We start from the raw sequence: 14,123 nt of genomic DNA on the forward strand, positions 1-14,123 counted from the left end.
AAAACAAACATGGAAAATAAGGGAACAGAGTGAGAAATAAGAGGACCACTGGGGAATGCAGCCAGAGGACATCAAAGCAAAATTACTTTTATCTTGGAAATTATGCCTCAGCTGCACTGGAAATCTGGCTGTTTTGAGATTCACAACGTTCATCTCCAAAGAGGAACAAAGGTCGACCCTTTGTACTGTGGACAGAAAATAAGGAATGTATTATTCATTTAGAATTTTTGCGTATAATTCAGAATTAAGATAGATTTTGGGGGGGGGGGGGGAAGGTTCAGCACAGTCTGGGAACAGACATCCAGTGTTTCACCACTTTTCCGCTGAAATCAACAAAGGACCTCATGTGGGCTCAAAGGGGGCAGACAGGATGACAGAAGCGATAAAACATCGCTTGTTGCCTGCAGGAAACAGAAAGATTTTTATGCGTTTTCCATGTTTTATGCAACTTATATGCGCTGTCTAAAATAAATGAACTAAAATCATTGCTTTTTTTTCTTTCTTTTTTTGTTGTTTTTTACATCCTTCATGTCATTGTTCTGCTGAAGCGAGGGGAAAGGGGGCGGCATTTGAATGAGTGTGGGGCAGGTGCATTTGCTCAGAGCCTCATGAATAGCCGCTTCCCATTAGCCACGCACGGCTCTGTGGCGCGCATAAATAATAGCTGGCAGCGGTGATAAAAACGCGCACCTTGGGGGCTTCTAACCCCTCCTCCTCACTCTCTCTCTCTCTTTCTTCCTTTCTGGCTCTCTAATGGGCTTTTCCCTCCGAACATCATTTAAAAGTACTTATTTGAAGGCATCAAGCAGAGAAGAAACGTAGATAGATATTTTTCTTAGTCGCTGTTTAGAACAAATCCGCTTATCTGGATGAGACACAAGGCTGCATCAAAGCTCCGGCTTGTATGACAAAAAATAAAATAAAATACATACTTAGCAGGAACATCGAGACAACCTTATTGGCCGTTTACAGATTTTTGTTTTCGCGTGGAAGTTAAAGGCGCAGGAGCGACAGGACTGGTCCAGGACAGGAGCACAGTGATGGGACGCCCGGGCAGAGGATGGAGGGGAGGATGGACGGTCCTGATGTGGGTCGCCGCTGTCTGCTTGGTGCTGACTGACGGACGCAGGTCCAGGCAGCCCAGGTGCCCCGTTGGATGCACCTGCACTAAAGACAATGCCCTGTGTGAGAACGTCCGAAGCGTGCCTCACACTTTCCCGTCCGACGTCGTTTCACTGTAAGTCCTGCTCCAACTGAGCCTGGAAGCACTTTATGACTCTCACAGACTGTGCAAAACTGCATAATATTGATATTGATTTGTGAGCTTACAGTCCCGGCCCGTGGCATAAGCGAGCTAATGATGCGTTTGATATGTAAATTACTTCACCAACACAACATGACTTCACACCCAAGTTGAGCATATTCTAATATCAAACTTGGAAAACAGATATTTTAAAAATTGTGATCCTTACTAACCACTGTCATTGATACAAGACCTTTGATGCATCTATTTCCATTTTATAGTGGATGTTCAAATGGATCAAACTACATTGGCATCACAGTATTGGCAGAAGTGACAACAGTGGGCTAAACATAGCCTGGCATATAACACCCTTTGGTACACAGTAGAATTTATAGTATATTATGTGACGACTGACTGGCTGAATAAGATGTTCTTTCTCTGGAATAACATATTAACAACCACTTTCAATCCTTGGTGAGACCGTAATGGGCCTGCCCATATTCACACCCACATAGTGAGGAACCCACTGCCAAAGGACACAGCCAACTTGGTTAGAACCAAACCAGATATTAACCAGCAAGAGTGAGATTTGTTTTTGGAGGAGAAGAGACTTTAGTTACGGCTGGCCGGTTGACGAGTTTAACAGGATGTGGCCCCCAAAACAAATGCTGTTTACACAACTCTGTGTAATCAGCATTCGCCAGCTCTGAGTTGTAGAAATCTTATGGCAGATCTTATTTAACAGCTCTTAGTTGTTACATATATTGTAATCTAACAAGTCCTCATTTTTAATTTTAGGTCTTTTGTAAAATCTGGATTCAATGAGATCTCAGGAGCAAGTTTTGTTCACACACCTAATCTGCAACTCCTGTGAGTATCCATCCGTCCATCCATGCATCCGTCCATCCATGCATCCATTCATCCATGCATCCGTCCATCCATCCGTCCGTCCATCCATCCGTCCATCCATCCATAGTAGCCATGTTCTTCCCCAAGAGGACTTGTATAGGGGGGCTGACATGCATATTTAATGGTGTCAGGATTATACTGTAGACCTCATGGTTACAGCATCAAAAAGCAGGGAAATGGTACAAAACAATAGATCGAGCGTTATGCTGTGGGTGGGGTATTTTTCTTTATAAAGAGCATAGAATGTTAAATAACTGCTGCACAATATTGCGCAAGGCATAATGGCAAACAGAGAGTTTATTAAGCAATCTCTTTTAACAAATTAGCGCTTATGTCGGCTTTAATTGTGCTCTAATCACGCTTCATGCAGAGGATAATAGTACACTGGCACCAGCCATTGTCTCTGCAATGCATCCTTCTTGGCATCAGTTCCCTCATGCTCTCAGATGAGACTGAAGTGGTCTGAATGAGCGTGTGGGAAATCAAAAGCAAAAGAGAGTGAATTAAAAATGAGTAACGGGAATTAGTCTTCACTGGTAATGGTAATAATATTTCCTTATAGTTATGTGGTTTGCTGCCTCGAGTTTTAATGTTCCTGTCAGTATGATTAACCTTTAACAGGATATAAGTAACCTTTTGTGGAGTTACATTTGTAGCCAATTGAAAAAGAATTCAGTCAAATGAGTTTTGAAGGAGACACTTAGAAAGTAAAAGGTAATTTTATTTGTGTAGCATCAGCAAAAAAGAATAATTGTTTTGTTTTTGTTGTGACAAAATGGATGGATGGAGTTGCATCATCGCTGCTGTTTTCCTTCCCAGACTCTTCACTGCAAATTCCCTTGACCTGATTGATGAAGATGCTTTTATGGGTTTGGCACATCTTGAATACCTGTAAGTATTTTTCATTCTTTCTTGTGAGGTTGAAACTTAGCCGTCTACCACTATTAATAAAATGTTGTACTTCTTTTGTACAACATCTTACAAAATTATTCACATCCCTTAACTTTTAAAATAATTTGCCTTGAGGTTTCTGTGCATTTTAATGAGATTTTAAGTGGTAGGCAAAGTAGTGCATAATTGTGAAATGGAGGGATACATAATGTTTACACTTTAGCTTAAAAAAATCTGAAAAGTGTGGCTTGCATATTGTGTGGCAACACACTTTTATTTAATACTGCTACCCACTTTACTCTGACACCTGAAATAAAATCCAGTGCTTTTTTACTAAGTAATTAAAGTAGGAACGCTGTTCTGTGAGGGCCACAGGGATTATTTAGAGAACATTAATGAACAAAATGTTAGGATTTGAGTTTTCTGTGTTTATTTGGGGGGGTTTTCGGTGTTTGTTGTGATCCTGTTCCCTGTGAGTCTCTGTGCTGTCCTGTCCTCCCTGTTAATTGTTTCCCAGGTGTGTCTCGTTCCCTGATCACTCCTCCCAGTGTATTTAAGTCCACCTGTTGTTAGATCCTAGCTGTATGTAGGTTGTTGTCAGCAGTTCTCAGTTGAACCATATAGTCGTGAGACTACTTTGCTTCATGTTCAGTCTTTGTGTCAGTTGCTGCTGGTATTTAGCTGTGTGCTTTTTGTCTCTGCCGTGTTGCCTGATCTGGACTGTTTGAGCCACTTTCATGATTAAAATCATCATCACTTTCTTTATAACCTGGACTCCTGCGTTCATTCTCACCTTCACAAACCGCCACCTCATGACACAAAAATCATCATGAAGACCAAGAAACACATCAAACAGATCAGAATTTTAAAAAAAGCGTTGGACTATAAAGCAGTATTTAAACTTTTGAAGCTCTCAGAGCGCTGTTTAGTTCATCATCTCCTGCAAGGAGACAATTAGTCCGAGAAGCAGCCGTGAGGCAGATGGCATTTCTGGAGGAGCTACAGAAATCCATTGTTCAGGTGGGAAATCTATTGGCAGAAAATGCAATATGCCATCCAAATCTGGCCTTCATGGAAGTGTGGCACAAAGAAAACCATAGCTGAAATGTTGGCATAGGAGATGTGGGCAAAAAAAGCAAACATGTAGCAGAAGGTCCTGATTGGTCTCCTTAAATCCTGCCTGTTTTTCACAGATTCATTGAAAACAACAGAATTGCATCAATTTCTCCATTTGCTTTCCGCGGTCTCAAGACACTGCTACATTTGTAAGTATTTTACTACTACAGCATCTATATCTTGGTGTTTTCACCATGTTTTTTCCACAATCCCAAACTTTTCTTTTAACTTCTGTTCATATTGCTATATTTTTCTCCCTCCTCACCAGCTGTTTTGATTCATTTTCTTTTTCCCAGAAATGAGTTGTCTTTACTGCCAGTTTCCATTGATTCTCTGTTCAATGAACTGCTCAAAAACAGTTTTATAAGAGAAGTAGTACTGGGATAAATTTCACATATTCAGAAATACACAGAGCATCAATTTCTATTTTCTGCCACTGCATCAGTTTGTCAGTATCTCCAATGCAAAGGTAGGAAGAACTGCTGCTGTCTGTGGTTGGCTCACAAGGTGACTGCCTGAGCATGTCAGCAGTATCAGGTAGCACAAGGCCAGAGTCGGATGTTTTCATTTCTATGATTTAGCTCTAAAACTTATAATTACACTGCATTTGTCGTCTTAAAGTTTGTTTTTGATGCTTTTATATGTTTATGTATCCTAACCACAGATGACAACATCGTTTCTACCAGCAATCAGAAAGGATTAAGTAAGATAAAAGGATTAGCTATGTGCCTTTTATTCTTTCAGGCTACACAGACTGAGAAGGCAAGTTGCGACCTGCAGTGACCTGCAGGTCAAAACTAAATATAACTGGACTGTTACCCGAACCCTAACCATATGACCTACAATCTGTCCCTGACTCTCTGCCAGATTGCTCTGTTTACATTTGGAGATTATGCAGCAACAGTCAAAAATGCAGACACAGCAGTCTTATTTATTAGGTTAGATGTATAGGTGGCTATTGATTGCCTCTCCTAAAAGTTAATTTCAGATCATTTAAGATAAAGAGGCATGAAATATGTATGGGTTACAGTCATTAATGTCTATGACATTTGAAAAACAGTTTAATTATTAGCATTTAAAAAGTTTTTATGTTTAAAACATTAATGCTTTCAAGTACAAAAAATAAAACTCTCTTCAGTCTGCAAGTTTTACACTTCAGTTTTTAATAAGGAGACAGATGTTCACTGTAATTAAATTTCATTTAAATGAGAAGAAGCATGCTTTAACATCACACCACCCTCACATAGCATAGGTTGCCATGCTACTCTTCCTCACATAATTTTGACCAATAACTGACATTATGAATCCTCAGTTTAAAAAAAAAAAACGCATTTCATCAGTATTATCAAGCCACAATACTTTCTTCATTTGGTCATACAAAGATAATGTAAGTGTTCTTAGTTTATCACATATATGTTTTTAAGTTAATATTAGCACACTTTACAAAATCATGTGTGTTGTTAAAGATTGTATTATTCTAGTTTAGGACTGGCTAGATTAGTCAAATTTAACAGGATTTGGGGTTTTATCATGTCCTCATTTATAGAGAAACTTGAGCGTATCTCATTTTTATCACAACTGTTTAAGGATTTTGTTATTTTTTTGTTTGTTTTTTTTTTAATATAGCCATGAATAAATTCTGCATCATGTGTGGGAATTTAAACTTCATCCCACACACTATACATTATTGAAGGGCCCAGTATTGGAATCCGACCACTCTGCTTTAAAACCATCCGTTTTGAAAGTGCATTCTTGTTCAAATACAAAACACAAAGTAAAATGGTCTCTCTTGTGTGAACGACTAACTCTCGCATGAATAATGCAGCTTTCATCTCTTTCTGTTTTCTGTTTTGCTGATTTGGAGTTCAGCTCAGGTCTCAGCTGAGAGGTTCTGCATAGATGGCAAACAGTTTGGGTTGTGATATCTTTGACTCTTGTTGGGTCCCATGTCTGGACTGCAGATGAGCAGGGTTTGCTCTAGATTAATTAAAATACTTATATGATAATGTGCAGAACATGGTCTATTTATATGTCTCTGACCTCTGTCCGGATGCTCTGTAAGTTACTACTGTAACTGTATATTATTTTGGCATATAAGATTCAAAACTCCATTACAGCGTTATCTGTGGAGAAATCCAAAGATAACACTTGTAGCTTTACTCTGTTGCTTACAAGTAATAAAAAACACATACTGAAATCAATCAATCAATCAATCAAATTTTATTTGTATAGCACATTTCAGCAGCAAGGCATTTCAAAGTGCTTTTACATAATGAAACATGTATTTGTCTAGTGTCTGTAGACATAAATGTCTCTGTGTCTTTTTGTTAATTAGGAGTCTGGCTTACAACAACCTGGAGACGCTGCCCAAAGATGTCTTTCGGGGCATGGACGCTTTGACTAAAGTGTGAGTACATTTCTTTATTTTATTCTTCATTTATTATTACTTTTTTAGTAGAGTTTTATGAACCTCATAAACAAGCATATAACACATGCATAATGTATTCACTCTGCGTCATCATAAATACAGGCTGTATTGGTGTATTGTAACACAGACATGATTATAATTTTATTGATTTTTACATTTATCTAACAAAAAAACGTGACACATATTTCTTCTGATTGCAACATGGCAGGACTTTTAATCCTTTTGCCTTGTAGCAAAAATCAAAATCCCACAGTGGGATTTTCAGGTGTAACAGCAGCATTGAGACACACAGAAATAATAATAATAATAATAATAATAATAATAATAATAATAATAATAATAATAATAATAATAATAATAATAATAATAATAATAGTAAGCAACAAACAAACAACACTTAGAGTAACATATAGTACATCAAGGAGAAGACTATAACTTAAACATACATTTTTATTTATAATATGAAAACTAAAGACTGTGCAAATAACAGCAAAAATGCTATAAATGGCAGAAGTGATGGTTGGAAGGATCTCCTATAACGTTCCTTTGTGCACCTGGGAAGGTCCAGGGTTCAAACCTGAGCAAAGCTCTTCTTGCATAGATTTTGCATAATTTTTCCTTTGCATGCATGAGGTCTCACAGGAGTATTTAAGCACCAAACTCTGGATTTTTTGTACACCTCAAAAACCTGCATGTTAGCTTAATTGGGCACTCTAAACTATTTTAGGTATTGCCCTGACTTGTATTTTTGGAATAGTCTACGCTGTATGCGTCTATGTTGCTCTGGTGACCCGTCAACTGCCTCCCTAAATGCCTGTTGGAGAGAAGCACCAGCCCTTCCTTGACTCTGCATGGTTAAAAAAAATTGAAGGCTATAAACTGGGTGACAGAGTTTCATTTTGCGTGTGCTTTGAAAATCAGGGCAAGTAGAAGAATAAATATGTGTGGCCCAAAGGAGTAAAGAAGAAAATAATTTGACTCATGTCTCACCTATTGTAATAAGTCAGTGAAATCCGTCTCCCTCTTTGTTTCTCTTGAGGTCAAACTGGTGGAAAAGGAGAAGCTGATGGATAAAGCTGTTATAAAAACAGGCTTTTCTACTGTTAAAGGGAAAAATAAAATCTCAGAAGTCTAGAGGACGGAAGAGAAAATAATGGGTTAGAATGCCAAACTGTTTCAGCAAGCTGCTATCAAGTCAGAAAAAAAAAACAACAACAACCTTGGATCTTGTTTTGGTTGCACTGTCAAAATCAACTAGAGTGATGTTAGTATGCATGGACTCAGTTTGAGCAGCCAAGGTTAATGGCTGTTCAGACGGAGTGTGTGAGGAGAAGAGAGAGCACTCAGGGGATGGGACACTAGCTGGCTCCAACCCAGCATAAAACCCAAGAAAGCAGAGAGGGATGTCATTCAGTTTATTACAGCTGTACCGGGCTCAGCAGTAAAGAATGAACGGACACAAACAGGGGCTAAACAGCACTGATAATAAATGTTTTAAAGTCTCATATTAGCAATAATATCCCTGGATGATATCCACTTTTGCATGCAGGGATCTGAGAGGGAACAATCTGATTTGTGACTGCAAGCTCAAGTGGCTAGTGGAGTGGATACATCACACCAATGCCACTCTGGACCAGATCTACTGCAGCGGGCCACCCATCCACCAGGGGAAGAAGATCAATGACCTGCTGCCACATTCATTTGACTGCATCACCACAGGTATCACCTCCTAACGCCCGTCACACAAACAGCAGCTCTACAGGGCAACCCTCCTCTTTCTTAACCGTCCAAATCAAGACGTCTGTCAGCGTCTGTGTGTTAATGGTATGAAGTATGAATGTATCGATCTGAGATCAAGGACAAAGTTGAACTGCTGTGTCATGCCTTTCAGAGTTTGCTTCCTATCAGCTGCTGAGGTTTGAATCGATTTCAGTGGAAACCTTCACCTTTGGTAACGAGCAGTACGTCGTCTTTGCTCAGCCGTTTGCTGGCACATGCAACTTCCTGGAATGGGATCATGTGGAGATGACCTTTAGAACGTATGACACAATTCAGAGTGAGTGTGAAAAGCAATTAAACAATGCAAACTTTGAAAGTTTTATATGGACAAGAGTCACGCCAAGACAGAGGTTTAGAAACTGTAAAGTGACTGTATTGTCTCATTGCTGTTAGCAGCCTAGTCAGTTCAGAATCCGGTTTAGAGGGTACTACTTATTATAATATAAGTTCAGGTTACTTTTTAAAATGTCATTATTGTTGACAAAGGAACTTAGGATAATGTCAACCTATTAAAGGTGGAAAATGAATAAGATTTTATGCATAAACCATCTATATTTACAGATTAAAATGAGTTTCACAGAAATTTAATGCAGCCCTTCAAAATATTATCTTTGACTTCTGTATAGGTAAGCAGATCAAACTAAACAGATATACATTTTAAATTTGATTATTAAATACTTTGACATGTGATGTTTCTTGGACAAAATCAGGATTTTATTAAAGAGAAATTCCAGCCTATCACCTTAAAACTGCCCAGTCACAGTGTTTTTGGACTGCTTTTCAGACAACAAAACTGTTAAAGTAAGTGGGTTAGAGAAGCTCTTTTTGGATGCGATCGTAATAAAATATAATTTATATGAGAAAACGGAACAAAAGACAGCTAAACAGAAGTAAAACGATGGCAACCCCTGGGGTGGCTAGCTGGTGAGCGATTTCATTAAAAACATTTTATTCTCAAAACATCAGTACTTTAGTTTGCTGTAGCTTGTCATAGATTGAATGCTCTCAGTTTTTCTATTCTAAATACAGCAGTTTAGTTTAATTTACCTTCATTGCTTAGCTTAGCTCAGCTTTGTTTAGAGGAGCTTTAATGAGTTTAGATTTGTTCATCTTAGTTCTTCAGTCTCACAAAAATATTGTTCTCAGTTACCCCAATTTGCAAGTTTCATTTCAAAGCAAGGTCTTTCTTCAACAGTCAGTCATTGCCCTGAGCGGAATAACTGAATTTCTCCCTCTGAAGATGCACGGATGCAAACAATCTAACTAATGTTAATTGTGTAGCATGTGTTTCCTTTTATTGAGGCACTTCCACTGTTGTCTGCAAGCCAATGGTTATTGACAACCAGCTTTTCGTCATCGTGGCCCAGCTGTTTGGAGGCTCCCACATTTACAAACGTGACTCCTCTGCCAACAAGTTCATCAAGATCCAGGACATCGACATCCTGAGGATTCGCAAACCAAATGACATCGAGACATTTGTGATTGATGGAGAATCTTTCTTTGTCATCGCTGACAGCTCCAAGGTTGGGATGGATATTTTTTTTCTTTTTTCGTTTTGCTGCTTTTTGCTTACCACTACACAATTTTTTTTTGTTTATTTAATGGCAAATCATCAGAGATATTAGATTTGATTCACAGCCATCGTACAGGTGTTGTTCAGCACTGTGAATGAATAATGCCAGTGCGTCTGCCAGCTCCTCCCCTGGTGTTCTTGTCTGCAATGTGTTGGCTTGTGTCTGCTCCTGCTGATTATTCTTGCATTGCCAAATGTTTGCATATGTTCACACATATGCTCAGGGACACTCAGGAACACCCACAAGCACTACCTCATATTTCCATTTGAAGTCTCCAAAATGTATATTTTCACACTCAAATTATAAATTGTTTAACTACTTTAATTCTCTCTTGTTTTTTTTTTGCAGGCTGGGTCTACAACTGTGTACAAATGGAATGGCATTGGTTTCTATTCCCACCAGTCACTCCACCCCTGGTACAGGGACACTGATGTTGAATACCTGGAAATCTCCAACAAGCCCCACTTGATTTTGTCCAGCAGCTCCCAGAGGCCGGTTGTGTACCAGTGGAACAGGAGTCAGAAGAAGTTTGACCGCAGGACAGATATACCAGACATGGAGGATGTGTTCTCCATCAAACACTTTCGGGTAAAAGGTGAGAACTAAAGCTTCTATATCTCAAGCATTTTTTTCCTTCTTATCCAGTTTGTTTTATGTGCAGACATACATTTATAGGAATATTGAAGTATTAAAAAATTCAATTAAAAAACTACAAAGATAAGTTGAGTACATAAAGAGAAACTTCTGATTTTAAAAAAAAGGCCATCCAAACCATCTTGGTCAGTGTAAAAATATAACTGCCTCCTTGTTAAATCACAAATAAATTGAAATTATCATTAGCTTTTTATTCAGTTTTAGTCATAATCACCTGATCATGATTTGCAGAATCAAGAATTTCATTAAATAACTCTTGTCTGACAAAGAGAGATATTTAAAGATTTGGGACTCCAGAAAACAACAGTAAGATATAACCGGTCATTAGGGTTATATATATTTTTTTCTATTTTTTATTTTATTTTACAAATGGCTAGGTTGTTGTAGATAGCTTTATTCCCTTTAGAAATCATCATTTGAAAACTTCTGCTTGTATTTACTCATATATCCCTTATTAAAATGTCTTTGGTGATCTGAAAGGAAAAGCTAAAACACAAGGAATCCATGTTTTTTATAGCACTACATGTATGATGTAATTTATACCTTTGTTCCTCATCTTACAGCAGAGGAAAGGTTTTTATTTTCAAGGTGGTTTTATGCCATCCCAATAAAAACAGCTCATACATCACTTCGATGAAACATTACTTTCATTTTGCCCTTGCCTGTGAGGCAGCTAAACTATTTGTGGTTCTTTGCTGAACTGCTGTTGCCACAAGCAGTGAATTATTTGGGATTTGGAATTACGTAAACTGTTTGTGTGTGCTTTTCTGTTCCCCATCCGCGTCAAACTCCCTAAAGTCTAAATTGAACAGCCCCTCGGATCTTTGTCCTTTTTAAAGGTGAACTGTTCATATGCTTGACAAGATACATCGGGGACTCCAGGGTGATGCGCTGGGACGGTGCCATGTTCAAAGAAGTGCAGACATTCCCTTCCCGTGGCTCCATGGTGTTCCAGCCTGTCTCCGTGGGCAAGTGGCAGTATGCCATCCTGGGCAGCGATTATTCACTGACACAGGTCTACCAATGGGACGCTAAGAGGGGGCAGTTTGTCCCATCTCAGGAGCTCAGTATTCAGGCACCCCGGGGGTTTTCTGTGGTCTCTGTTGACAACCGGGTGTTCTTGCTCGCATCCAGCTTCAAGGGAAAAACTCAGATTTACGAGCACCTAATGATTGATTTGAGTGATTAGGATAATAAGTTCTTTGGGAAATCTTCCTGCTCAAATTCAATTTTCTATGATGATGTAGAACCATAAGTCCAAATTTACATTCGTGTTCTGCCATAGGGTATACCTACCAAGTCCTAGAAGCAGCATATAAAAAGAAAAAAGAAAAAAGAAAGAAATAGACTGTTACCTAATTGGGAATTACTTCCTTTTTCAATTAAAAAAAACAAACAAACCATAAATTTACCACTTTTATTCATTTTAAGTCACTGCTGTATTTTAATTACGTTTTACTAAATCACAACCTCGTTCTAATGTTGATTTTCTTTTTCTTCAACAAGTGTTGTGAAAGGTTTTGTAATTTTGGCTTTCCTCTCCAGTTTATCAAGCCAGTTCAGGGAAATATAAATGCTTCTGCTTGCTACTGACATGCAACAAAATGAAATTAAACACTTCAGTTTAAAGTGTCTTTGTAAGACACAATTGCTCATTCTTATCTGTTCTGAACTGATTGGGTGGTTATTTATGGATGTAGCCCTCTAAATGTGGAACTCTAATTTGGCAGTATGATAATCCTTCAAGTACTATTTTGATAGTTTGAAAGTATTTGGTGTTTAGTTTTTATGTCATAATGGAATGCAATAGCACAAATTAAATATTCATCAGGAGAGCTGAGATATTCTTTAGGGTCAAAATGTCATGCGGCTTTCTTTGTGTCACCTGAAGTATGTATACTGAGCCTATATTTATATTAAAGGCTTCCTCTGATTTGAATTAAAGCCATTTAAAACCCACACTGTGAACCAAGAGCCGTACAGACTTACTCATAATAGTCCAAAGGGAGATCTTGAACAATCCAATAATATTAAACATATTATTTACAGTTTTGCTACAGCTTTAGTTATGTAGTTTCCAGTGTTATGACAGATTTTTTTTAACATAATGCCATAAGTTAATAACACACCCTTGCATTTCAAGGTAAAATATGACTTATTCCCATTCTGTGGCAGTTCCTTGGCAGTTGATCAACTTGCACTCCTTAATCCTCCCATTTACACTTAGAAACTGTGATGACACATCCACTTGTGAGAAACTGAGAAACACAAAACTATTTCCTGCATGTCTAATATAAACTCATGGTTTTGGTTCCCCAATGAATAACGCACCAGAAGCATCCCACTGTGTAACCGAGCCCTCTCTCTTTCACTGAACTCTTAGCCCTTTTTCCCACCAGCAACAAAAACCATTGTTGTCTTTAGTCTACAGCTACATGCTAACCACTGTGATGCTCATGCTAACCTGTGCTTTCGCATTCTCCTCTTACTCTGACATTCAAAGGAAATAACAAATAACATCCCAGACATCAAATTGCCAAATATAGCATTATGTGTTTACAATGTGTGTGTAATTTATAATACTTTTGTAAGTCGAGAGGTCCAGAATCAGTGTTATTTTTGATAGCCAGTAGAATTAGGTGTTGCATAGAAAAAGGTCACCTTATTATCAGGTTGTTCTGCATAACAGTAGAGATTGTGTTAGTGTATTGCTTCCTTCTCCTTTTGCTCATTGTAATTTATATCAAGTCGTACTAAATTTCTAAATCAGAAATGATGTTTATTTGCTTGATTGTCATTGTCATTAATCAAATATTGTGGAAAAGATTCACATCAAGTCTTGTGTGGGAAATTTTGTTTTTCCATCATATTTTCCTTGTGCTGAGAAATAAATAAATAAATCCTTTGCAACATGTATCTGTATGATATTAATACATGCAGAATTTTAACAATGCTTCTACAGTATTAATTCAAATATGATTGTGACAGCTTATGACTTAAAACTAAGCTGAACAGAATTATGTTGTGTATTTAATGATGTCATTAAGACAATATATTATTTTGTTTTGTTTCAATTAAAGTTCTTAATTTTTTCCCAGTCACATCTTAAATTGTGCACACCCTTTCCCTTCTCCATCGATTCTTTTAAATGTTGTATTTGTTTTTGATAAATGCTCTGAGAGCAATCATTTCTTCTGTATGTTGTGGATGCAGCTAAAGAATTAGGCTGTAATTACTACCATAAAACTGGCTTGGTGTGCTGTGTGTAGGGATTAGAAATCAAAACATCTTCCACTGCAAGCTCCTGCAGAGTTTTTAATGAGATGTGGCTTGAGAAATACAGATTTCAATTAGATGGATTAAACCTGTCATCAAAAACAACTATGATGATTACTGTTTACTTAAATGCAAACCCAAATGGCTCACATCCCAGAGCCTGAATCACCAACAAAAATTGACAAAATTGTATTTGATATAGCTTACTTAGTAAATTGAGTATGTTGCTGACTAATTAATTCAATCAGATATA

The 14,123-nt window shown here is 37.9% G+C and overlaps 1 protein-coding gene across 2 annotated transcripts; it reads left to right on the forward strand.

Moving 5' to 3' along the window:
• Window positions 1–674: 674 nt before the first annotated feature.
• lgi1b (leucine-rich, glioma inactivated 1b) lies at window positions 675–13,697 on the forward strand. Of its 2 annotated transcripts, XM_015060607.1 has the most exons (10): window positions 677–1,237; window positions 2,042–2,113; window positions 2,972–3,043; window positions 4,237–4,308; window positions 6,495–6,566; window positions 8,137–8,306; window positions 8,479–8,643; window positions 9,669–9,889; window positions 10,289–10,535; window positions 11,434–13,697. In XM_015060607.1, the coding sequence occupies exons 1-10, from the start codon at window positions 1,041–1,043 to the stop codon at window positions 11,781–11,783; spliced, it is 1,638 nt and encodes a 545-aa protein (XP_014916093.1). In that variant the 5' UTR covers window positions 677–1,040; the 3' UTR covers window positions 11,784–13,697. The 2 variants fall into 2 exon arrangements, with proteins under 2 accessions (XP_014916094.1, XP_014916093.1); XM_015060608.1 differs by lacking the exon at window positions 4,237–4,308 and having other exon boundaries at window positions 675–1,237.
• Window positions 13,698–14,123: the final 426 nt, after the last annotated feature.

Source organism: Poecilia latipinna, unplaced genomic scaffold, assembly GCF_001443285.1.
Source record: "Poecilia latipinna isolate Pla-1442-1.1 unplaced genomic scaffold, P_latipinna-1.0 Scaffold1729, whole genome shotgun sequence".
NCBI classification, from domain to species: Eukaryota; Metazoa; Chordata; class Actinopteri; order Cyprinodontiformes; family Poeciliidae; genus Poecilia; species Poecilia latipinna.

Excerpts from the sequence above, each read along its gene's own strand:
- lgi1b (XM_015060607.1), top strand. The coding sequence starts at position 1,041 with ATGGGACGCCCGGGCAGAGGATGGAGGGGAGGATGGACGGTCCTGATG. Across the intron at positions 8,644-9,668 it reads AACGTATGACACAATTCAGA|GCACTTCCACTGTTGTCTGC; the intron begins GTGAGTGTGAAA and ends CCTTTTATTGAG. Across the intron at positions 10,536-11,433 it reads CAAACACTTTCGGGTAAAAG|GTGAACTGTTCATATGCTTG; the intron begins GTGAGAACTAAA and ends TCCTTTTTAAAG.